Here is a 24,741-nt window from a genome sequence, read left to right as displayed (position 1 = left end):
CCGGGCGACAGAGTGAGACTCCGTCTCAAAAAAAAAAAAAAAAAAAAAAAGTCCACAATAAACAGCAATGCAAAATTTTAAAGACAGAATCAGTGTTAGTATTTCACCTTTTGCCTCAGGTTCCAATGTGCTTGGCAGGGCACTGCTTAGAAGCAGTTCTTCTAAATCACCCATGACAGGAAAGGGCAATTCTGGGTCTGAGAATACGCCATAAAAGGAACTGCCACAACATTTGCAGGTGTTTGGTTGTCTCACGACCCTGACGCCTTGAGTCTGATGTCATTCCATTTCTGCAGCTTAAACCTGAGTCCCTCTTTTGCTGCCCTCAATGGAGATATCCACCCCACTCTCCCAAACAACACAACTGTCCTTCAGAGGCTCAAGGGCAGTTACGTAAGCGCTCCCCCACACATCCCCATACTCATTCCTCTCCCTCTGTAGCCAGCTTTTCATGTTTATTTTTCTTTTCTGAACTCTTAGGAAAGCAAGCAAGTGGAGACCAAGACAGATGCCAAGAATGGAGAGGAAAGGGGCAGAGATGCCAGCAAAAAAGCCCTGGGCCCCGGACGGGACTCAGATCTGGGGAAGGAGCCAAAGAGGGGTGGTTTAAAGAAAAGCTTCTCTAGAGACAGAGATGAAGCTGATGGCAAGAGTGGCGAGAAGCCCAAGGAGGAGAAGATCATCCGGGGCATTGACAAGGGCCGGGTCAGGGCTGCAGTGGATAAGAAGGAGGCAGGGAAAGATGGGAGAGCAGAGGAGAGGGCAGTGGCCACCAAGAGGGAAGAGGAGAAGAAAGGGAGTGACAGGAACACAGGCTTGAGCAGGGAGAAGGATAAAAAGAGAGAGGAGATGAAGGAGGTGGCCAAGAAAGAGGATGATGAGAAGGTAAAAGGGGAGCGTAGGAACACAGACACCAGAAAAGAGGGTGAGAAGATGAAAAGAGCAGGTGGGAACACAGACATGAAAAAGGAGGATGAGAAGGTAAGAAGAGGAACTGGGAACACAGACACCAAAAAGGAGAATGAAAAAGTCAAGAAGGATGAACCCTTACATGAAAAGGAAGCCAAGGAAGACAGCAAGACTAAAACACCCGAGAAACAGATGCCCAGTGGCCCCACCAAGCCCTCTGAAGGACCGGCCAAGGCGGAGGAGGAGGCAGCTCCCAGCATCTTTGATGAGCCTCTGGAGAGAGTGAAGAACAATGACCCTGAGATGACTGAGGTGAATGTCAACAACTCAGACTGCATCACAAATGAGATCTTGGTCCGGTTTACTGAGGCTCTGGAGTTCAACACTGTGGTTAAGGTGTTTGCCTTGGCCAACACGCGAGCCGATGACCACGTGGCCTTTGCCATTGCCATCATGCTCAAGGCCAACAAGACCATCACCAGCCTCAACCTGGACTCCAACCACATCACAGGCAAAGGCATCCTGGCCATCTTCCGGGCCCTCCTCCAGAACAACACACTGACCGAGCTCCGCTTCCACAACCAGCGACACATCTGCGGAGGCAAGACGGAGATGGAGATCGCCAAGCTGCTGAAGGAGAATACTACCCTGCTCAAGCTGGGCTACCATTTTGAGCTGGCCGGGCCCCGAATGACCGTCACCAATCTGCTCAGCCGCAACATGGACAAGCAGAGACAAAAGCGGCTGCAAGAGCAAAGGCAGGCACAGGAAGCCAAAGGAGAGAAGAAGGATCTGCTGGAAGTACCCAAGGCCGGGGCTCTGGCCAAGGGCTCCCCAAAACCTTCACCTCAACCATCTCCAAAGCCCTCTCCAAAGAACTCACCCAAAAAAGGGGGTGCTCCAGCTGCCCCCCCTCCCCCTCCCCCTCCCTTAGCTCCACCCCTTATCATGGAAAACCTGAAGAATTCACTCTCACCAGCTACCCAGAGGAAGATGGGAGACAAAGTCCTCCCTGCCCAGGAGAAGAACTCCCGTGACCAGCTATTGGCCGCCATCCGCTCCAGCAACCTCAAGCAGCTCAAGAAGTTAAGTAGTTGTTGGCGTGAACCAGCAGGGCGGGGCTGGTTAGGGCCTGGAGGAGAGGGCAGGACTGCAAAAGGGAAGGCATGCAGAGGAGCTCATGTCGGCTGCAGATGATATAGATTCCCAGGGCCCATAGGGAACTTCAGGTCATCTCATGCATCCTCCTGCCTGCAGGCAGGTCACACCTGTACATCCCCTAGAGCTGAGACTCTACCCTTCCTTTAAGGAGCTTCCTTTAGCCCCTCACTCCATGCTTCTCTTTCATCCTGCAGTGAAGCCTGTTTCTCCTTAAAATGGAGAAATGGCCTCTACAGAGTAGTTTTGCCTCGGGTCCTTCCTTTAAGTCTTCTCCATTTCCCCAAACAAAAATGATCCATGTTTTACTTAGCCTCCTCTCAGGACAAGCCGAGTCCTACCGGTCAGTCCATCCGAAAGGTCTCTGGGAGACTCGCCTCTCAGGAGAGTCTGCCTTTGCCTAGCCAGTGCTGTGGACACAGGAGCCATCCCTGGACACCCCACTTCTCCAAGCTCTGCCTCCCCTGGAAGTCCGGCCTGGGTGACAAAGTCCAGGATCGTTTGTCCATTTGGCCGGATACCCAACCCCCACAACATCATCTGGGACAAGATATCATGAGATAAAGGACAATCTCCATTGTAATTCCAGCGGTCACTCGATGACATCCAATTTTTACAGACAAGGAAAAATGCTCCCTCAGTGTCAACACCTCATTCACATTCCACAGACATAACATATTGTAGTGTCTCCTGTGTCCTTCCAGTAGGGAGGGAGGTGAGGTGGCCGAGCTCCCTTCTCTAACCTGTCTCTACTTTGCCCCTACAGGTGGAAGTGCCCAAACTGCTTCAGTAGGACCAGGCTACCAGGCACCATCTGCCAATGCCATGACTGCTCAGGCCTCACCTCCCAGGGCTACACGGACCCTGCCCACCCCGTCCCTGGCTGACCTGCTGTGGATGTTCCTATTCTGCCACGGGACAGTCAAGGCCTGGGTCACGCTCAAGGAAGGATGCCTTATCTCTTCTCGCTTTCCTTTTCTTGTCTCTGAGGCTCTCCAAATTTTGCTTTAATACCTGGAGCTCAGGTTTCCGGACAAGAAGAGTCCTTTTAGCACATCGCTGAGAAGATGGCACTGTCCAGGGCCCATGTAGCTGGCAAGCTGCAAAAGACCTGTGATCCAGGAAAGATGTCCCACAGGGACCACATCCACCCCAGCCCCACTGCCCTCTAGGGCCAGGATTCAGGCCTCTGAGGAGCCCACGGGGCAAAGCTGCTGGGCCAGTGGCACTCTGTGTGGGACAACGGCAGAAAGATGGAGAGGCATGGGGGCACAAAGGGGAGTGTGGGGAGGGGCTGAGGATACCCCAAAGTCCAGGCTAATCAGAGGATGTGGCAGGGGCAGTGGCCTGGATGGACAGTGCCTGGTGGGAGTAGACTCCAGACAGGAGGAGTGGGACAGACAGCAGCTGGACTTGAAGGTTTGATGCCAAAGTAGACATTTTCCTCACATCCACCTGCTGCTGTATAAATAGCTGTGTATCTGTTTTTCCATAAGATTTTGATAATATATACAAACCTTTAGCTGTGAATGGCTGTGCCCTACCTGTTGTCCTGAACTGTGAGTCCTGATCCTAACCCTGGGCTCCCTGGAGGACTCTAGAAGCTCAGGTTCCCCGCCACGCTATTTGAGTTGGCCATGAAATAAATTCACATCCTCAGAAAGTGCATCAGGGAGGAAAATCTGAACTCTGAGCAGAGGACTCTCCACTGACTTGGTTGTCCAGGTCTAGAAGGCCAGGCCTCTACTAGGTCTGCTCCTGAACCTGTCCTGCTGCCTGGAGTCAGTAGCCAGAGCTGTTTTCAGGGGTGCTGGGGCAGAGTGGAGCACAGGGCGCTGGGATGGCTATATTAGGCATGTTTAGGGATGCTCATTCCATGACTCTGCCTAACCACAGGCTCAGGGCCAGGTCCTCACAGCAGTCACAGGCCCAGGAAGGCAGCAGGCAGAGAAGTGGAGTGACTATTTGGAGAATAGCACCCATACCTGTGTGCCCTAGGGCTCAGAAGGGCCTCATCTTCCCCAGCCCTCCCCATCTACTCACCAATTCCGCTTCCTGCCCCAACTGCAGGAATGCTGACAATGCTGCCATGCCCACCATCGTGTGTAGATGAAAGGCATCTTTCTGAATTTCATTCTCCTGAAGGTGCTGGCACCCCTTGGCACCGTGGAACTGCCACTTTGGGTCTGTGTCACTTGTAGGTTTCTCTGCCTCCAGGTTGCCTCAACAGCAGGAGGCACAGCAGTTTCACCATCGTTGAGGTGAGGGTGGGATACCCCAGCTAGGAAGCAAGATCACTGTGCTAGGTCTGCCCAAAACCAGAGGGCAGTCTAGTCCTGGGGTAAAGCCCTCAGATCCCAGGGCACACTCTTCCCCATTCCCTCCGCCCACTTGCCTGTCACCCCGGTCACCTAAGCAATCACTGGGCCCAGAGGAGAAGAGACAGACACACACTGGTTCCTGGACCTAAAGGGTATGAGCTGGAGCTAAGGCCAGCTAGAGCTTCCACTGTCAGCCCCCACTGTCAGCCCCACTGCACCCCCCGGGCCTGCTGGGTGCTGGGCACTAGCTAGATGCTTTAGGCTGCTTCAGCTGATCCTTCAGCTCTGTGAGGTGGATTCCAGTATTCTATTTTGCAGATAGAGTTTGGCCCAGAGAGGTTAACTAATATATCCATGATCACACAGCTAATAAAAGGCAGAGCTCAGGTCTTTTTTGTTTGTTGGTTTTGTTTTGAGCCCAGGTCTTCAGGCCATAGAACTGCTTCTCATTAACAGCTCTCCTTCCTTCCCTCACTGAAATAAGGCTGTGACGGTGCTGCAGGAAAGCACTGGACGCTCACCTGAACCCAAATAACCTACCTCCAAATCTTAAGGCTCCAACACCTTAAAAAGCGGTCACCTTAGGAAGCCCTTTCTACCAAACTTCAAACATGATTTAGCCAGAGAGGTCCTGAGGTCCCCCAATCCTTGAGGGACACTGCCCCTCCCACCCTCACTCCTGCCTGCCCTTATGGGGTCCCTGATTGGCTTTCAGGGGTGCTAGTTGAGGAACAAGGCGATCTGGAGGGGCAACTACAGCTTTGTACTCCCCTGGCCCCGCTGGGCTCCCCTTGTTTCCCAGATGATGAGTCAGATGAGGTGGGGTCAGAGGAGACTGCAGTGCTTTGGGAAGAGATGCAGGGCTGATTGCCTCCGTTTAAAGAACTCCAGGATACGTGAGAGACCTCTTCACTGCTCAGAGCACGTGCAAGTCCTACTCTGTCACAGTTTTGCTCCTTTTCTTTGAATTCTCTTCAGTGTTTTGCGGAGTGAATTGACTGGAAATGGGGCAACCCCACTCTTTCAGTCTCAGTTATGGCTGGGGTAAACCTGCCTCCTATCCCAGACTACAAAGCATTTTTTCATTGACACCAGGTTGTTGATTCAAGGATAATTAATTCTGACTGGCATCACCTTGCATACATTTCACATCATTTCTCAGAGAAACTCAAAAACCTTAATATGTCGATCTCTTCCAGCTCCCAGCTTCAGGAGAGAGGAGACTGGACTCCAAACCTCAGAGGCCTTGGAGACCCTCTTTCCTAAATTGTGAAGCCAGGGACTCCAGGGCTCCAGCCCCCACCTCGTCCCCACCCTCAAAGAGAAAGTGGATTTGTACCTGTGGCCTCAGCCCTGTCTCTACCAGCATCAGCAGCCCCTCCCTGTCTGGGTCTGATCCAGGGGCAGACACATGGGCCCCAGGGATATCTCAGTGGGAAGGGGAAAGCTGTGACTGTAGGGGCAGGGCTCTGCCAGGGGAATTTCTGACCCTGGCCCCAAAACCCTGGCCCAGGAGCTCTTGCCTTCCAGGCTGCATGACAAGGGATAATCCTCAAGATTATGTGGGTGGCAGAAAGCCACCCCAGAAGTGCTGGGGGAAGGGTGCTGAGAGGGGCCACACTCTCTTGGCCACTCTTGGGCCAGCAGCCTAGCCTAGCACCACAGCAACACAGGCCCTAGTCAGGCCAAACTCAGAGGTCGGGGGCCCCAGCCTGGTCATGCAGGGTGCAGAGTAGGGAGCAGCACCCTGCATGGGGGCATGGTCAGCACAATAGCCCTACCCAGAATCCAGCTGGGCTGCAGGAGCCCAGAGGTCTGAGGGGGCAGGGCAGGAGAGCAGAGCCTGAGGCTGCTGTGGGGCTGGAGTACCTGTGCATGGGGAGAAAAGGAGGGCTGGGCTTAGAGGATACGTGGATAAGGGGTTTGGGGAGGGGAGGGGCTCCTCACTGGTGGGGCTTTGCCAAGCTGAGCTTACACTTTTCCCAGTTGAATTAAAAACAATAAAACTTCCTTCCCTGGATCTCTCACCAGACAAGTCCTGAGAGCACAAGGACCATGACCCCAGGGAACAAGGAGACGGAAGACAGCCAGGCAGCTCCAGAGGTGGGAGGCTCTTCTAGGCAGTATTTGTGGGAGGTGGGGGAGAAAAGGTCATATCCCCCACTGAGTGGCTCAGTGGAGGTCACAGACATGGGCCTGGGGACTGGGATCCAAGCAGCTGACAGAAGCACCTTGCACCAGGTTCTTGGGTCACCCAGTGTCTCTACCTGGCTCCTACTCCTAGGACCTCTAATCAGGAAGGAAAGGACAGGACTAACAGTTTAATGTACATAATATTTCACCCTCCTGACAGCCATGGGGTATTATCCCCATTCGATTTATTTATTTATTTATTTAGAGACAGATCCTGGTTCTGTCGCCCAGGCTGGAGTGCAGTGGCACAATTTCAGCTCACTGCAACCTCCACCTCCTGGGTTCAAGTGATTCTTCTGCCTCAGCCTCCCGAGTAGCTGGGATTACAGGTGCCTGCCACAGTGCTCGGCTAATTTTTTTTTTTTTTAATATTAGCAGAGACAGGGATACACCCTATTGGCCAGGCTAGTCTTGAACTCCTGACCTCAGGTGATCTGCCCGCCTCGGCCTCTCAAAGTACTGAGATTACAGGCATGAGCTACAGTGCCTGTCCTATCCCCATTCTACAGATGAGGACACTGAGGCTTGGAAACCTTGGGAGACATGGCCAAGGTCAGAAAGTGGTGGGGCCCAGAATGAACCTAAGGGTACCTGAACGAGAACTGCCTTTGTACACTTAGCAGTGCCTCAGCTGCTGTAGAGCTGTTGATCCCTAGCAGGGAATATCTGTAGTGCAAACGAGCATCTCTTCAGAGCTGTGGCGAAATTCACCTCATTCTCTTTAGGAAGCAGCCCAGGAACAGTCTGTCTTGGTCTGCGTGTGGATAGAGGGGAGGATGGTGCTGTGCTCCAGTGCTGGTGCTGGCCCTCCCCTACTTTTGGAATATGGAGTGGGCAACAGTCTGGGCCCAGCTGAAGGCAGTGTTCCTGGAAAGTGTGGATGGGTCCAATGATGCGACTGATATGAGTTACGTCTTTACAGCTTTAATCCAGCAGGCCAGAGATCTGGCCAGTGGGGCAGCCAGAGAGGAGGGCTACTGCCAGCTGCTGATGGAACCTCCTCCCTGCCCCCACCCCAGCCCAGAGGGGACAAACAGTAGGGCCCCAGCCTTCCTGGCTGGGATCTTGGGAGCAGAGGGACTATTTGAAAACAGGCACTGTGACCCAGGCTGTCATCTCCCTCCCTTGCCCCCAGTAAAAATAGCCCATAATCCCAAACCCTCCCCCAACCCCTCACAGTTCTAGTTCAGCTGCTGTTCCACTTCCCTGGGGCTCTGTCCCCATTAGGGCCCAGGGCTTGGCTTGGTCTGGGGCCTGGTGACTAGAGGACTCCTGCCCACCCCCAGGACCAGATGCAGGTACAGGATGAGGGCATCTCCCAAGGTTGGCATCACTGAAGGGGCAGCAGAGACATGGCTGGTTCCTCAGGCTCCCGGGTAAGAGGGCTGTGGTGGCATATAGGGAGGAGGAGCTGAAAGCCAAAGAGACAGGATGAGGATGAGTGGTGGCATAGGCGGACAAAAAGTAACCCCCCTACCCCCAGGGCAGACAGGACCCATAGGGAAGAGTGGGCCTGGAGGTTTCGGGCTAGAGGTGGAGAAAGTCTGGGAGAGGGAATCTGAGAATGAGAGAGGCACAAGGGAGGTCGCAGGGCAAGGGGTGGGGGAAGGCAGCAGCAAGGGGCCCCAGATTGCTTACTTACCTGCAGGGTTGTAGACTGGGGGCCCAGCTGGGTAGAGTGGATATTGGGGAGCAGGACCACTAGGTGGGTACATGAAGCCAGGTTGTGGGGGTGCAGGGCCAGCTTTGGGGTCCTGGGGGTATGGGTATACTGGCTGCACTGGGATGCCTGTCATTGGAATCTCCTGGCCTAGGTGGGGGAGAAGGATCAGCATTCAGAGACCCATCTGCTATGGGAAGCCTCCTCCTCCTGCCCAGGAAACCAAGGTAAGCACCCTGGTGCTGGCCTCTGGCAAGCTCCGGGCTGGCCATCTTTTCCTCCCACACTTAAGCAGGGAGCTGTACACGTGGCCCCAGCTGGTCAATCTGTGTTTAGCAAGTTTGCTCCCCTCAGCAGGTTTCAGAGACCTTATGAACCAGGGAGCACAGCCCAGGGAATATCTCACTTGGGGAAGGAGAGGACAGCTCAGGGCTGGTATCCTGTAATCCAGCAGAGCTGCCACTAAGGGGGTCTTCTCCTAGCCCACTGATCTACCATATGGCACCACCGTCCCCATGTCCATCAGGTTGTGGCATATGTGCATCACATGCCAACACTCAGGCACATATTCTGCCGTCCACTGCAGCACACTCAATTAATGTTCATCACTACAGACCTGACCCCATGTACTTACCAAGAGTCACGTGCACACATACACCCACTCACCCTCTATTGTTGACAGACTGCACTCCTGTATACATTTGAATCTTCATGTGTATGCACAGAAATGCACACACAGTCTGATGTTCCATATACCCCTGGGCACATTCTAATAGTCAGGTGTTTACAAGCATTTTTCTGGGTTTTCATGCTGGCAGGTGTGTGTATACAGAAGTACATACTACTACAGAATGTACCCAATCCATGAACTTTCCGCTGCCCATTATGGGACTTAGCCCAGCCCATATGAGGCTCATCTTGCCCAGTACTGGCTGTACCTTCAAATGGGCTCTGGAGCTGCTGGCGCCGGCGGTACAGGTAGCAACAGGAACAGAGGAAGCAGCAGATGGTGGTGGCAACCACAGCAACAAAGAGGATCACAGCTGAGGCGATGCCTGCTATGGTCTTGGGACTTTAGACAAAGAACAGGTCCTCTCACCTTCCAACACTCATAGGAGGGAGTCCTCATTATGCTGGCTCCAACTCCTGGCCAGCAGGGGGGCCACGGCATGCTGAGATTTGGGGTTCCTTGTGGGGCTCTGCCCAGTCCCTGTGAAGGAGATCTTAGAGGACCTCCACTTCCCAGAAGGCTATGCTGCCTGGCTGGCTAGTGTGAAGCATATGGGGATTTGCAGTGCGCCCCCAACCATTGCTTTTATATGTACAACTTAAATGATTTGACATACAGCATAACACTGAAAGGAGCCTTATAAATAATCTAGAGCCATTTTTTCCAAACCCCACTTCAATCAGAAGTCTCTGTATCTATTTTATATATGATATATTAAAAAAAGTTTGACAACCACTAATTTGGCAAGCAATGACCCATAGAATGCAAGTGTCTTCTCCAAGATCACACAGCTAGTAAGAAGTGGACCTGGGAATCAAACCCAAGTCTCCGGCCTTTGTGCCAGAGCTTCTTCCACAAAGCCACACTGTCGTCCAGGTATTAACCCTGAACCCTCCCTCCCCACGACCTAGCAGGACCAAAGGGAGGGCTCCAGAAAGAACCTGGAAACCCCTGGCCCGGCCAAAGCCTATGAAGGTAACTAACATGCCTTTTCTGGAACTCCCAGGCACCAGCACCTAAGCACCTAGCTCTGCCGCCAAGCTGGAGTCCTGGTGACTCCATTCAGCTAAGAATGTGGAGGTCGAAATGGAGAGGAGGCAGGAGTCCAGGAGGGAGGAAGGGGAGGCCTCTGGAGAAAAGGATGGAGGAGGGGGTGAGGGTGGGGACGCAGGAACCCACCTGAAGGCCAGGCAGTGCTTCTGCTGCCTCTCGGTGATGAGCAAGGTCAGGTCCCTGCAGCAGTACCGATGGTAGCAGGTCCCGCAGCAGAAGGTGAAGAACTCGCAGTTAAACCCCGGATGCCAGGAGCCATTCCGGTCTAGGTACCATAGGCAGTCCTCGCCGGCCAGCGCTGCGGGCAGGGGTTGGGGGTGCCCAGTGGCCACCAGGCCAGTTCATCCCCAGCCGCCCTCGGCCCGACTCCCCCGGCGGTTCCCAGCCTGCTGGCTCCCGAACACTGAGGGTTGCCCCTTGTCTCCAACCTGAGGGTCTCAGCTCCGGAGCCCCAAGGCCTCTGCCTGAAGCTGACCCTGCGCCCCGGGGTCAGCCTCCCATGACCCAGCATCCTGGCGCTCCCTCTTCCCGCTTCTTGAGGATCCAGCAACACCCACGGCTCCCGTGGCAGCCTTGGAGAAGCCCCGACCCCAAGCCCCTCGGATCGGCCCCTCCCCTTCCTCCGCCCCCATCCCACCGCATCCCACCCCTGCCGCATCACTCCCCATCCCCTTACCCAGGGGAGCCCCCAGCACCAACAGAGCGATTGCAGTGAGCGGCGCGGCCCGGCGGAGCCCCGCGGGTGGCATGGTGGGGGCTGGGCGCGGCCGGGGTCGGGCCTCCCAGAGAAGGGACCGCAGGACCAAGCCGGCTAGCTGGAGCTGCGGCGGGGCCCAGCCCGCAGCCAGGCTGGGGCTCCTCTTCCGCCTCCTCTGGGGGTGGGACTAAGCGCCCCGCCCGCGCTAATCCAGCCGGCGCGGCTCCGCGCAGCGCCCAGGAGTCCACCCACCAGCGACGCCCACCTAGCCTCTGGAGCTGGGTGCCCCTCACCCAGCAGAGCACTGCCCTGCTCCCCCTGTCCCCGGCTCCGCTGTGGTTCCTCCCGTCCGAGCCAACATGGGCACCGCGGGCAGTTGGGCACTGCGGCCAGGGAAGTCTGGCTGTGTCCTGGACCCGCCCCCGGCCTGGGCCCAATCAGTATGCTGGACTCCAGAAGCCCTGATCCTGGTGCCACCTCCGAATGCCCAGACACATGGGCCAACCCTGGAGGGGCAGGGCTGGACCTTCCCTTGTTGGGGACCTCCTCTGCCGCGTCCAGCCTGGGACATCCTGTGGGGGGCTGAGAGGGAAAGAGGCTGGATGTCACCCCGCCCCCATTCCCAGAACACAAGCACTCATTGAGAGGCATTCAGAGTGGCTTTGTCCCCAGCGGTGCCCACAGGCCTGGACCCTGCCAGCTGCACTGGCTCCCTACGATGGACCCTTCCCCCTTCAAGTGGACAGAGCTGTCATGTACAAGCCCATGGCTTCACTAGCAGGGAAGGCAGGCTGCTGGGGCCACCTGGGGCCCATCCAGTTATACACTCTTCACAGAGCAAGCCTGTACTGCAATAGCCACCGGAGCATAGAGAGGGCAACAGTTGTTAATTCCAGGTGGAGACAGCGTTTTAGGGTGGGAGAGGTCAATCAGTCTTCGCAGGTTTATACTGAGTGCCGGGGACTATGCCCCATGGTACATGAGGTACCCTCTGAGGAACTGCAAATTAAGCCAGGGAGATCATCAAAAGCCTACCTTAATCCCCTGCCATGTACATCCTTTACACGCACTTCCAGGCTTCCACATCTACCTCATTGGAATCTTTCCACAACTCTATTAACTAAGCAAGGTTGGTCGGTGCTATCAATCCCATTTCACAGACAGAGAAACTAGGACTCATGGAGGTTAAAGAACTTGTTCAAGGTAATACAGCCAGTAAATGGCAGAGGCATCAGGAAGACCCAAATCTAAATCAGGGTTGATCCCCAGCCACAAGAGCAGACTGTGCAGACAGCGAGTATTTCTTGTGTTCTGGAGTGACAGAGTCAGGGCAGGTCCATGGAAGGCCCAGTAGAATCTTAGTAGGTTAGGGAAGAACAGCCGGAAGAGGAGCTATCCCATCCTGGGTCCCTGTGGGTGCTGGCACACCTACCCAAGAGAGCTGGAATAGGGGAGGATAGGCTCCTGCCCCAGAAAGTTGCTGGTAGCCTGATGGGCAAGAGTATGTCCTCATGCAGGACACAGTCATAAATGCAGCAGCAGGGACAAAGAGAGATGCCTCTGAATCCAGCACCACCTACTCAGTGTGCTCATTGCCATCCATCTCCTCTTTCCTACACTAAAAGCTCCATGACTGCAGGGACCACGTGGCTGTGTTCACTGTTGCCATCCAGCCCTAGCCATTGGTGCTGTCATTGTTGGCTGAATCATCCTCAGATGAAGGGGTGTTTTTCCTGCCCAGGGCTGACTCTCCCATGTGTACCCTTGACCCCTGCTGATCTGTCTCTTCATTATCCCATCTCTTTAGTGTCTTTAGCTTCTCCCACCTTACCAGCTTATTTTCCCTAGGAAAAGGAAATCTCAAGTCTTTCCTATTTAAAACAAACCAAACCAAACCACATCCTTCTTGAAACTCATGCCTCTCTAGCTACTTTCCTGCTTTTCTGCTTTTTTCTCCAACTAGCCCTCCTCAAAGCATATACCCCTAGATGACACTTCCAGCTTGCAATGACACCTAGCACACACCATCATCATCATTGATTTCCTAATTGCAAAATTCTAAGAATGTATTTCAGTTCATGGGATGGGAGGTGACTAGGCTAGGACAAAGAGTGAAGAGAAGGGCCTGCGGGCCAACCAGAGGGGAGAACTGGCTGCACTGGGAGAACTTGCACTTCTTACCTTGACAAGGGATGCTGGAACTTGGAGATGGAGAGCTGGGGATAGCTTATGTCACCATAATGAACCTGAGTCCTGAAAGAGTCCATAGGGTTGGCCGGGAGTGAGGAGGGGCTTGGGTGAGAGGACTGGGGGCCCTGGAAGAGGCTATCTAAATCTTCAGACCTGGAGGGGCTTAACTACACCTTCTCTCGGTAAGGGCAGGCAGGAATACCCTCACCAAGCTGGTCTCTTAATCCCCAGCAAGGGAAAGAAACACTTTCCTGGAAAAGAGGAGGCAGAGCAATCTGTGATCAGATGAGACAAAACATAGGCTTTACCAGTAGGAGGTTCTCCTCAGGTTGTCTGGAATATGATGGTAATGATAACACCAGCAGCAAACATTGCCAGCGAGCTCATCCCATTGCATAGATGAGGAAACTGAAGTTGGAAGAACTTCAGTTCCCCCAGCTCACACCGCAGGATTTGCAACTGGACTTTCATGGCTTCAAAGCCCCAGCCCTTCAGCTTCACCACCTGCTTCTCTTTAAACAAGTCTAAAGGGCCGGGCGCAGTGGCTCACGCCTGTAATCCCAACCCTTTGGGAGGCCGAGGTGGGTGGATCACCTGAGGTCGGGAGTTCGAGACCAGCCTGACCAACATGGAGGAACCCCATCTCTACTAAAAATACAAAATTAGCCGGGCGTGGTGGCGCATGCCTGTAATCCTAGCTGCTTGGGAGACTGAGGCAGGAGGATCACTTGAACCCAGGAGGCTTGAACCCGGAAATGCGCCACTGCATTCCAGCCCGGGCAACAAGAGTGAAACTGTCTCAAACAAAACAAACAAAAAAACAAGTCTAGGCCAGACGCGGTGGCTCAAGCCTGTAATCCCAGCACTTTGGGAGGTCGAGACGGGCGGATCACGAGGTCAGGAGATCGAGACCATCCTAGCTAACACGGTGAAACCCCGTCGCTACTAAAAAATACAAAAAACTAGCCGGGCGAAGTGGCGGGTGCCTGTAGTCCCAGCTACTCGGGAGGCTGAGGCAGGAGAATGGTGTGAACCCGGGAGGCGGAGCTTGCAATGAGCTGAGATCCGGTCACTGCACTCCAGCCTGGGCGACAGAGTGAGACTCTGTCTCAAAAAAAAAAAAAAAAAAAAAAGGTCTAAAATGCTCAACGCTATGCCTGGCATAAAGAGCATGTACTCAGGGAAACTCTTGATGCCCAGCCCTTATCTCTAGCAGGCCTCTGCATGTGGTGAGAAGGTAGCCAGGGATATCTGGAGTGGGGAAGGGCAGGAGGAGGGGAAGGGCTGGGACCCTGCCTGTGACCCAGTTTTGGCTTGGCTAGGGGCTGTGGTAGGAGTGCTCTGTTGAGTCACCTCACTCCTGGACTGAATGACCAGCCCAGGGCTCCTCCCAACCCCTTCCATGCTCCTCTTTCTATCAGAGCAGACTGACACAGGCATTCCTGAGGCCTTCCTTACTTTCCCGGGCCATGAGCCCTGGAGGCTCTATCCCACCCTGATCCTGCCCTACCCCTGCTATCTGGCCGTGGAGGCTCCTGCCTCCACTTTTGTCTGGCCAGTGGTTTGAGTTGAGCCATTCCAAGATAAGGGAAACTCCATTCCTTTCCTAATTACTGCCTCTGATCAGTCAGTGTTCTCCCGGAATGCACTGTTACTCTGTCCTCTTTTCTTTTCCTCCCTGCTCAGCCTCTGGCAACCCAACTCCTGCAGACAGGTAATTATACGTTCCCCCCCTCCGTAGGACCCCAGAGTTCTTTCCTCTGATTTAATGTCAGACCCTTCCTGGAGTCTTGGACCCACGAATTCTCCTTGCAGTCCACAGCTAGGGAAAGTAAGGCCTAGGAGAGCACCAGGACTTGGCCAAGGTCTCATGGCTTAGTTAGGGAACCAGGTCTTTTGGCTCCCACTGCCCCGGAATAAACAAACATATCTCTTAAATCAGAACGCTTTTCCTGGCGTCTAGCTTTAATCTTTCTTGCTGTAAATGAAAGACTGTCTCCTGTGTTTGTCCTCTTGGTGGGAGGGATTTGCAAGTGGAGGGTGGGTGAAGGACAGTGAGGATCAGCCTCACCGCTGCCAAGCTACTGGTAAGAAGGAGCACTCTTCCATGTAACAAAGTTGCACAAGTACCTTATAAATTTATATATACATGAAACACTCTTCTCCAGAAGGATTTTTTACCAATGCCTTTGTAGGATTGCCTCTCCCAGAATGCCAGGCTTCTGCTTGTTTGTAGAGTGCCCAGGACAGCCTGGGCCTCAGGAAAGAAGGGGGTGTAGCCAGGCTGACTTGGATGGCAGCTGTGAGCAGTCCCCTACTCAGACACACTCTGGGTGGCTGTGGGAGCGGCAGCAGTCCCAGGCAGCCAAGGCGTGGCCTCAGGAGCCCAGCCTAGCCTGTGGGGCAGATGGGGAGGGCCAGGTTATCTTTAAATGGCACCTTACTCAGCCTGCCACTCTGCCAGCTGGGCAGGATGGGGGTAGACAAGTGTTATTTTGGGATCTGAGGGCAAGGGAGGAGGAAAGCTCTGTTTATAGCTCTCTCCTTTCTGTCCCTACTCTCTCTCCTGGGGAGGATTTGGGGCCATGGGCCTCAGTCCTCCAGCTGACCCTTTCCAACCCAAGGTTTCTGTTTTCAGCCTAGCTGTTAGCCATCTGCACAGATGGGAGTGTTGAATCTACAGAGGCACAGGGTTTCTCGGAAAGGCCAACTCTGTAAAGGCAGGTTTAGGTGGTGAGAACTGCATTAGACTTGGGATTGGACTAATAATAGGTAACATTAACACTTACTATGAGGCAGCACTACGAAGTGCTTTGTATTAGTATATTATTTAATCCTCACAATCACTCCATGAAACAGATACTAGTATTGTACTTGTTCTGTGGATTAGGAAATGGAGACGTAATTTAAGTAGCTTGTCCGAAGTCATCCAACAGGCAAGTGGCAAAGCCAGGGTTCAAATCCAGGCAGTCTAGCTCCGGAGCCCATGCTCTGAACCACTAACTAGATATGAGTCCTGCTCTGCCACTTAGTGGTTCTGCAAACTTGAAGGAACCACTCCCCCTCTGGTCTTGGCTTCCTCTTTTGGAAATGGACTACCGTTCGGTTCAACTCATTAGAATCACCAAGTTAGAACTGGCGCAGACACTCTGATCCATTGTGTCTCTCTCCCTGTTCAAGGGAAAAAAAACTTACTCAAGGTCACACAACACGGCACTGGCACTAGTTTCCGTGCTCTTGCTGTGAACCTCCCTGTGGCAGGGATGAGTCAAGGGAGCTTACGAGGGATATTAGTTATGAATCTGCAATCACAAAATCAGGTGTGGAAGAAATACATTTATTTTCTTTTAACCAAAATAGATGAGAATGAGTCTTTATCCTGCTACCTGGTTTGTTATTATGGTTTGTTCCCCTCTTCAGAATCACAAAAAGGTCCTGGGGTCTCACACAGTGCAAAACATTGAGGTGAGTCCTTTAAGTCTTGGTCTGCACAGGTTCTGCTCATACATGCTCTTAAGCTTGCAAATTCAGAAGTGTTGGTCTGTGTATCCCAGGCACTAGAGACCTTCCCAGGGAGCCTTGGTGACCAGGGCCCAGCATCCCTGGGGACTCCATGCAGCCTTTTCCCTAGGAAGTTCTATCATTTCCAGGTGCTCTGCCACAATCAGGGCAGGATCCTCACCACTCATAGGCCCCATGGACTTTTTTGTCCCCTACTTATCTTTTGGAAAACTATCCCCCCTTTTACTCTCTCCTTCTTCCTCCGGGACCCTGGCCTAATCGCAGTTCACTAGAGCTTTCACTATAGGGTCCAGAAGCAGGGCTATTCTCATGCAGTCCTGCTGTCCACCCTACAAAAGCAACTAAGGCAAGGAAATGCAAAGAATTAAGGTATGTTCTTGGACTAAGTTGGGTGGGGGGGGTAGCGGGAAATCTAGTGAAAGCAAATTAATACATCGATAGTTTATAATGTCACACAGCTAACCACAGAAAAACTGCTTAGTAGGTAGAAGGCAAGAGCTGGGCCTACCACCTGTTTCTATCCTGCTCCTCAGGCAGGGCTGCAGTGCTACAATTCATTCCTCAGAGCTGTCCTCCCAAAGGCTCACCAAGACCCTAATTTAGCAGCAGCATGTGTGAAATTGAACTGAGTCACAGTGTAATCCAGTGAGTCAGGGAGAATGAGCCAAACATAGCTCCCAGCTACGGGTGGGGGATAGGATGGGACATCTTCCACCACTAGAGGTGCTTTAATGAAGTCATCCTTAATTCTAACTACAATCCTGTGAGGCAGGTATTAGTTCCCTATTTTACAGATGAGAGAACCAAGGCTTGAAGGAAATGTCACTTGCCGCAGCTATGTAATCATGCCAAGTCAGAACAACTCAAGCCTGGGAGGGACTTCCAGGCCTCCTAGTCAGGCCAGTAGTTCCTCGTTGTTTTTCTTCCTATAGCACATTTGCTTCCACATCATGTATTCTACACAGGTTTAAAAACCCTAGTATAATTTTCAATTTTAAGAGCCAGCAGTAATGCCAACCTTTTCCCACTTACTCAAAAAAGTAAAACATTGGAATGTAAGGGTCATTAGATGGCTAATGTTGACCTGCACCATCCATTAGAGAAACTTAAATTCACAAAAATTGGATTTTGTTTTTTGAGACAGAGTCTCGCTCTGTCGCCCAGGCTGGAGTGCAGTGGCATGATCTTGGCTCACTGCAACCTCCACCTCCTGGGTTCAAGCAATTCTCATGCTTCAGCCTCCTGAGTAGCTGGGATTACAGGCATGCGCCACCATGCCCAGCTAATTTTTGTATTTTTAGTAGAGACGGGGTTTTACCATGCTGGTCAGGCTGGTCTCGAACACCTGACCTCATGATCCGCCCGCCTCGGCTCCCCAAAGTGCTGGGATTACAGGCGTGAGCCACTGGGCCCGGCCTACAAAAATTGGAATTTTATTACAATTACTTTTGGGTGCTTTGCTACTGGAATCTTGGTAAAGTATGGTTAATACCTGGTCTAAATCCCTGTGAGAATGGGGAATTTTCCTGTGACTGCTAACTAAAGGTCTAGCCTCTGATTGAGCACTTGGATTGATGAGGAGGAACTCACTGCAATATTTTAAGACAATTCATTCCACAGCTCTCACTTTGGGAAAATCCTTGTCTTTAAGTCCTACTGACTTTACCTTGTTAACATCTCTAATCCAGCTCTTCCACCCTATCCCCTCTAGTTACAATCTTAGTCCAGGCTCTGGGTTTTCCCACCTGGACTGTTGTAGCTGCTGCCAGACTGCATTCCTGTCTCCCATCTCCCACTCCTCCGATCCAGGTTCCAAGTCACCCTTCTAGTCACATTTGGATCAACACTGCAACACTTTTCTAAGACACAAAGCCTGATCATGTTACTTCTCTGTTTAGCACTCTTGGGTAGTCTCTCATTCTCTAGAGGAAGCAGGTCTTGCAGGACCCTTCACAATCTGGCCCCGACTTGTCCTTCCGGCTTTATTTCTGACCAGGGCTTCCATGAACTTATGTGTAAATATCAGTACTTTTAATGTGCTTATAAGGTCTGAAAATGAAATTGTTTCATGACAGCCTTTTCTTACTTTTTCTCTGCAATGTCTTACCCCACTCTCATCTGCTTGGCAGATGCACAGGAAAGGCAAAACAAATAGGCACCAAGTACAAGCTGCTTGGACTATAATCACCCACTTGCAGTGTGACCTTTGATAGGTTAACAGTATCTGTCTGCTTCAGTTTCATCAGTCTGTAAAACTGGGTGAGCAAAGTTACCTACTTTGTAAGGTTAGTAGGTGGTCTAAGTGAGGTAAAGTATTTAGCATACCCACTGGCATTTAAATACTCCAGAAGCAGGTATTGTTAGCTCCTTTCAAGTGTTCAAGCCTTCTCCATACAACTTACCTGAGTTCTTACCCCAGGTTCCCATTAGTCAATTCCTTTTTTGGGCAGTGGGAACTAAACCCAGTATACTTATTTCTCTCACAGCACTCCCCACATTTATTATACTACAGATGCTTTTCAGCTTATAATGGGGCTATATCCCAGTAAACCCCAAAAAAGTTGAAAATACTGTTAAGTGAAAAATGCATTTAATACACCTACCCTACCTTAAACCTACTCAGATCACTTACATTAGCTTACAGTTGGGCAAACTCATCTAACACAAAGCCTAGTTTATAATAAAGTGTTGAATGTCTCATGTAATTTATTGAATAGTGTACAGAAAGTGAAAAACAGAATGGTTGTATGGATACTTGAAGTACTGTTTCTACTGAATGTGCATAGCTTTTGCACAATCCTAAAGTTGAAAAATTGGAAGTCAAACCATCATTATGTTTGGGCCCATCTGTATTTCTGACCCCCTACTAGACTAGTTCCTTGAAGGAAAGGGCCAAAGCCCTCCAGCATTTAGCACTGGTCTTGCATGTCTAACACAGGTTCAACATTCACTGAAATGGGGTAGGGGGGAAGCGTAGCCAGAAATTGGCCTTTTATTTCATATTTATTGATCATGGGTCAGCTTGGCTGGGGTGCAAAAGTATAGGATGTATTTCACTGGACCATCCTTGAACTTCCCAAAGCCATGTCCTATTTCTTCTTGTCTTCTCTAAGCTTTCTTAGCTCCTTCAAGCTTCTTTTCTTTGACACGATTTGTCTTCTACATCCTAGCTTTTATCTGGCAGAGTAGTCATCTGTCAGGGTGCCTCCGGTTGAGCACCAGAAGGGAACATAGCAATGAGGATCACTGATAGGCACAGTTAAGACTGAAGGGACCTTCCACACTACCCTAGACAACCTGTTTTCATTATCTCATCCTAGGACCACACTGGAGTTTTCTGGACACATTAACAGTTCCTGGCATAATAAACTTCTTTTATTTTAAATTTTTAGACAAGGTCTTGTCACATTGCCCAGGCTGGTCTCAACCTCTTGGGCTCAAGTGATCTGCCCACCTCAGCCTCCTAAAGTGCTGGGATTACAGGGGTGTGGCACCACACCTGGCCTTCCTGGCATAATAAACTTTTTTTTCCTTTTTTTTGAGACAGAGTCTTGTTCTGTCACCCAGGCTGGAATGCAATGGTGTGATCTTGGCTCACTGCAACCTCTGCCTCCCAGGTTCAAGTGATTCTCCCGCCTCAGCCTCCCCAGTAGCTGGGATTACAGGTGTGCACCACCATGCCCAGCTAATTTTTGTATTTTTAGTAGAGGCAGGGTTTCACCACATTGGCCAGGCTGGTCTCGAACTCCTGATCTCAGGTGGTTTACCCACCTAGGCCTCCCAAAATGCTGGGATTACAGGTGTGAGCCACTGCGCCCGGCCATTAAACTCTTAGCAGCACGCAGTACTGTTAGTGAGAGCACAGTACTCTATAGTCCTCAACTCTTTCCACAGATATTATTATCAATCTGTATTTATTGAAATGTTACATTTAGATTCTGCTCATTTTTATAGGTTGTAATAGTATTTGTTTGGATCCTAAATTTGGATTCTAAATTGTCATCCTTCCTAAAGGTTTATTATTATCTAAAAATTTGATCAGCATTCCTAATTTACTAGTACTATCTCTTGTGTAAATGGCTTCAAATTCTTTTGTGGAATGGGTAAGGCATAAAAAAAGTCATCTGTCACTAATATCAAAGGAGGGGCCAAGGATACAGCCCTGGGGGCACGTATCAGGTCAACCCACAATGGGTGAATTTATAGTTTGTTAGCTGGTGGTCAGTTACCAACTTCTCTATCTCCCTAATGCTTTGACTTTACTATGTCCAGATTATTTTACCTACTTAACAAAGTTAAAGACTATAAGGTCAGTTTAGCATCATTTTCTCTGAAGTCCATAATGAATGTCTATTAAACTCTCATCACTCTTATTTAGGTGCTTTTGGGTCATTTGTTGTAGGTTCATTCTTCCCAAATCAATGTCACTTATACGACCGTAACTTGTGTTATCAGCTTCCTTCCTGTGGTTTTAACTTTTCAGTCTTACAGCGTTCCCTCCATTTTCCTTTCAGTTCACTCCAATAAAAGCTCAACAAACTCCTGGGAACCCCTTGGTGCCCCAGCTGCTGTTTACCAGAATCAGGAGACTAGAATGTCTCAGAGCAGCTAAGTGCTCTTTTTTATTTTTACCTCATTTGTCTTACCTTGAACTTTTTATTCCTTGTAACCACTTAGCCCTGCCCTTTTCAGACTGAAGCTAGTTCTCTTTGGCCAAAGACAGGAGACAAAATACGGTCTAGAGTTTCTGTCAACACGTACTGGCCTCCAACAGATCTTTTTTCTTCCTGCTGACACTGGACATAGTCTCTCCAAACTTTTTCTCATCAACAGAATGGGAATATCCACCCTGTGAACCTGTTATAAAGGTTAAATTGGATAATGTACATGAAAATGCACTGGAAACACAATTAAGTACCTGCACACTGAGGGGTCCAAGACCTGCTCTCACCCACAGCCAAGTATCTGTTAGCCAGGGGTAGCCCTTAAGTGATACTAGGGCCCCTTCCTCAGGACTCATGTTCTCCTGAGGCAGGATACCTAGTCCTCCCCCAAATCAGCATGAGAGCAGAAAGGACCCTTGCCAAAGGACTTAAGACCACTTTTTGGCACTAGATATAGAACGTTTTCCTAATTAGTAGACCCAGAGGGTCCCCCATCATTCTCAGTCTGTGTGGGAGCCTTAAGCCTTCCCAAGCTCAGCAGTTCAATGCTACTGGCATGAGACCATTCTTTTGCACCAAAATCAGAGGCCGACTTGGCCTTATGCCTTTAGCACCAAATCCAACTGGCACTGCCTTGAGATAAACTATGGAGTGAGTCCAAGGCTGAGGGTGGTTTTCTGAGCACCACTTGGTCAGGCCTGCCATCATTTCCCCAATGCCATGTGGAGAAGCAGCAGGGGCACAAGCAGTTAGCCTCAGAACCAGGCTGGCACAGGACGATTGTGAACATGCCCGCAGGCTTTTCAAAGATAGTAAAAACTTTCAACTCTTATTTCTTCCAATCTCAGTCATGGAGGTTGAACACTGGGGACACCTAGTGGCATGAAGACATTACTAGCTATGATATCCTTGGGGCCATCCCCTTGAGTGGAGATTCAGATTCACTTTATATTCTTCCTTTTTTTTTTTTTTTTTTGAGACAAAGTTTCGCTCCTCTTGTTGCCCAGGCTGAAGTGCAATGGTGCGATCTTGGCTTACTGCAACCTCTGCCTCCCAGGTTCAAGCAATTCTCCTGTCTCAGCCTCCCAAGTAGGTGGAATTACAGGCGCATGCCACCACGCCTGGCTAATTTTTGTATTTTGAGTAGAGACAGGGCTTCATCATGTTGGTCAGGCTGGTCTCGAACTCCTGACCTCTGGTGATCCGCCTGCTTCGGCCTCCGAAAGTGCTGGGATTACAGGTGTGACGCACTGAGCCCAGCCTATATTCTATTTCTTCTTTGTGAGAATATCAATCTAAAGAAATATTCTGTGGCTATTAAAAATGGGGCACCAGATGTGAGCACTATCAAAAAAAGGAGAACACAGGCTTCATCTTTCTCCCCATGATTTGTGTGTGTGCGTGTGTGTGATGGAGTCTTGCCCCGGAACACAATGGCGTGATATCGCTTCACTGCACCCTTGCCTCCCAAGTGCAAGCGATTCTCCTGCCTCAGCATCCCAAGTTAACTGGGATTACAGGCATGCACCACCGTGCCCAGCTAATTTTTGTCTTTTTAGTAGAGATGGGCATTTCACTGTGTTGGCCAGGCTAGCCTCAAACTCCTGACCTCAAGTGATCCGCCCACCTCAGCCTCCCAAAGTGCAGGGATTATAGGCGTTAGCCACTGCACCCAGCCTCTCTCCAGGATTTTCTAATCCTCATTTGTTCTTTGAACCCCAAACAGACTAAACTTCCCAATTAAGGAATCTCCCTTAAAAATATTTGATTAAACAATGCCAGTTCTCTAAGAATCATTTCAGGCTAGGTTTGCCAAGACATACTAGAATGTTTAGATGGGCTCCACCTAATCCTTTCCCCCACTACTTTTACTTACCTTCTAAAGGGAATAGAAGGCAAACAGGTGCTGAGACACCTTATACCATGCAACTAAATTCATTTGTAAAGATTACTTTACTGTCCTAGAAAAATACATGTTGCAAATTTGAGGGCTACAACTTAACCACTTTAGAGGCTTCCTGAGGGAGAGGGGATAACCTCTGAATATCAGACTCTGTGGTAATGTGTGGGAGAGGCATATTAAATATAGTTGGGTCAGGTGCGTTTTTAAAAAAATCCCTTTTTTCTCATTTTTTTTTTTTTTTTCCCTAAAAAAGGAAGATCAAATTGCCATCTGTCTGGCTTATTTTGTGTGTGCATGTATATATAGGAACAGCTTGAGGGGAAGGGTTATGTCATGCAATGAGGCAAAAACAAGACGACCTCCTCTGACAGAGGAGCCTTAGTGTTGTAGAAGGGAAGCAAGGCTGAGGTCACTGGAAAGGCTTAGAATGAAGCTGCTCCTGCCTGTTCCTCCTGAGAACCCAGAGCAGCAGTGGTCCAGGGCACAAAGCATAATGCTCTCTGATGAGGATTCCTATCTGAACACATCAGAGGTCCTATGAACATAGATAGGTCTGTTTCAGAATATAAATGGTAGTGACTTCCTGTGCTCCTGAGGCGGGGCAAAATAATCCATAAACACATAATCCTTCTGGGCAATAATGTTTCTGGACTGGCCAGCAGAGGGCTCTAGGAACAGAGGTGGGGGTAGAGTCAGGGAGAAAAAAGGTTCTAGAGATGGGATGTCTTCAGGGGAACTTTGAGAAATGTCCTTTGTTCCAGCATTCCTAAGTGACGGCACTGGTGAGCCTGGTCTGAGTTGTCATCAGTGTCACTGCCGAGGCCAAGGGCCAAGGGTCAAGATGCCACTTTAGGTTGAGAAGAAAGTGCATCTCAAGGCCAGTGAGGGCTGCAAAATGGTTTGCGGCTGGGCCAGAAGGAGCAAATGGAGAAAGGCTCTCCTTTTTAGATGCCGATGGTCTGTAGAACTCGCCTCTCGTTATCATTAAGGTGGCCTGAAAACATGATGTAGCAGGGCTGCTGAGCAAACTGGCAGAGGAAATCTGTGAGATATGCCTGGAGGAATAGAGTAAGAGTGGCATTAGTGAGATGTTGCAAGTCACCCATTTGCAGTGAAGCAAGAACCATAATCAAATGGCACAGGGAATGCTGGTTTTTAGACAAATGCCAGCTCCCTGAGGAATGGTCTTGGATGTTCTTGGATCTAGTTTAGGTAATCCAGAGGGAAACCACATTTTTCCAAGGCTCTATCACCCCAAGGACCTTCACAACACAGACTCTAGAAGATGAATTACAACACATCAAGTGCAAAGTTCCAGCCCACCCAAAACACTGGACTACTCAACAAGACAAGAACTCTTTCCCATGAGGCTCCCATGTTAAATTATAAATGGATTTTTTTTTTTGGAAAAAAAAAAAAAAAAGAAAAACAGGGTCTTGCTCTGTCACCCAGGCTCAAGTGCCGTGGTATGATCACAGTTCACTGCAGCCTTGACCTCTTGGCCTCAAGCGATCCTCCCACTTCAGCCTCCCGAGTAGCTGGAACCACAGGCATGTGCCACTATGCCCGGATAATTTTTAAATTATCTGTAGAGACAGGGTCTCCTCTGCGTTGCCCAGATGGTCTTGAACTCCTGGGCTTAAGCAATCCTCCTGCCTTGACCTCCCAAAGTGTTGGGATTACAGGCATGAGCCACCATGCCTGGCCATAAATGGATTTGAGCCCATATTCCTGTTTCTAT

The 24,741-nt window shown here is 50.6% G+C and overlaps 3 protein-coding genes across 3 annotated transcripts in view; 1 reads left to right on the top strand and 2 right to left on the bottom strand.

Annotated features, from left to right (window-relative positions):
• The window catches only part of LOC105504405 (leiomodin-1-like), a 5,773-nt gene extending 999 nt beyond the window's left edge, over positions 1-4,774 (top strand). The window contains exons 2-3 of the mRNA XM_011931841.1: positions 481-1,999; positions 2,834-4,774. Coding sequence (XP_011787231.1) covers positions 481-1,999; positions 2,834-3,078 — 1,764 coding nt within the window. The 3' untranslated portion in view covers positions 3,079-4,774. The remainder of the gene's footprint in view (positions 1-480; positions 2,000-2,833) is intronic.
• A 2,711-nt stretch (positions 4,775-7,485) lies between these two features.
• SHISA4 (shisa family member 4) lies at positions 7,486-11,251 on the bottom strand. The gene is made up of 5 exons (XM_011931749.1): positions 10,701-11,251; positions 10,151-10,322; positions 9,180-9,313; positions 8,224-8,391; positions 7,486-7,992 (listed from the first exon to the last, which is right to left on the bottom strand). Exons 1-5 carry the CDS (start codon positions 10,771-10,773, stop codon positions 7,946-7,948), a joined length of 594 nt encoding a protein of 197 aa, XP_011787139.1. The 5' UTR covers positions 10,774-11,251; the 3' UTR covers positions 7,486-7,945.
• A 4,473-nt stretch (positions 11,252-15,724) lies between these two features.
• The window catches only part of IPO9 (importin 9), a 59,050-nt gene continuing 50,033 nt past the window's right edge, over positions 15,725-24,741 (bottom strand). The window contains exon 22 of the mRNA XM_011931840.1: positions 15,725-24,055. Within this exon, the coding sequence (XP_011787230.1) occupies positions 23,945-24,055 (111 nt within the window). The 3' untranslated portion in view covers positions 15,725-23,944. The remainder of the gene's footprint in view (positions 24,056-24,741) is intronic.

The sequence above is a fragment of the Colobus angolensis genome, unplaced genomic scaffold (genome assembly GCF_000951035.1).
Source record: "Colobus angolensis palliatus isolate OR3802 unplaced genomic scaffold, Cang.pa_1.0 Scaffold91, whole genome shotgun sequence".
Taxonomy (NCBI): Eukaryota; Metazoa; Chordata; class Mammalia; order Primates; family Cercopithecidae; genus Colobus; species Colobus angolensis.
The sequence above is the reverse complement of the archived record's forward strand: the minus strand, read 5'-3'. Positions and strand labels throughout refer to the sequence as shown.

Coding starts and splice junctions, on each gene's coding strand:
- SHISA4 (XM_011931749.1), bottom strand. CDS start 10,773: ATGCCACCCGCGGGGCTCCGCCGGGCCGCGCCGCTCACTGCAATCGCT. Junction 8,392..9,179: donor GCTCCAGAGCCCATTTGAAG/GTACAGCCAGTA, acceptor TCCCCCACCTAG/GCCAGGAGATTCCAATGACA. Junction 7,993..8,223: donor CCCAGTCTACAACCCTGCAG/GTAAGTAAGCAA, acceptor TTTGGCTTTCAG/CTCCTCCTCCCTATATGCCA.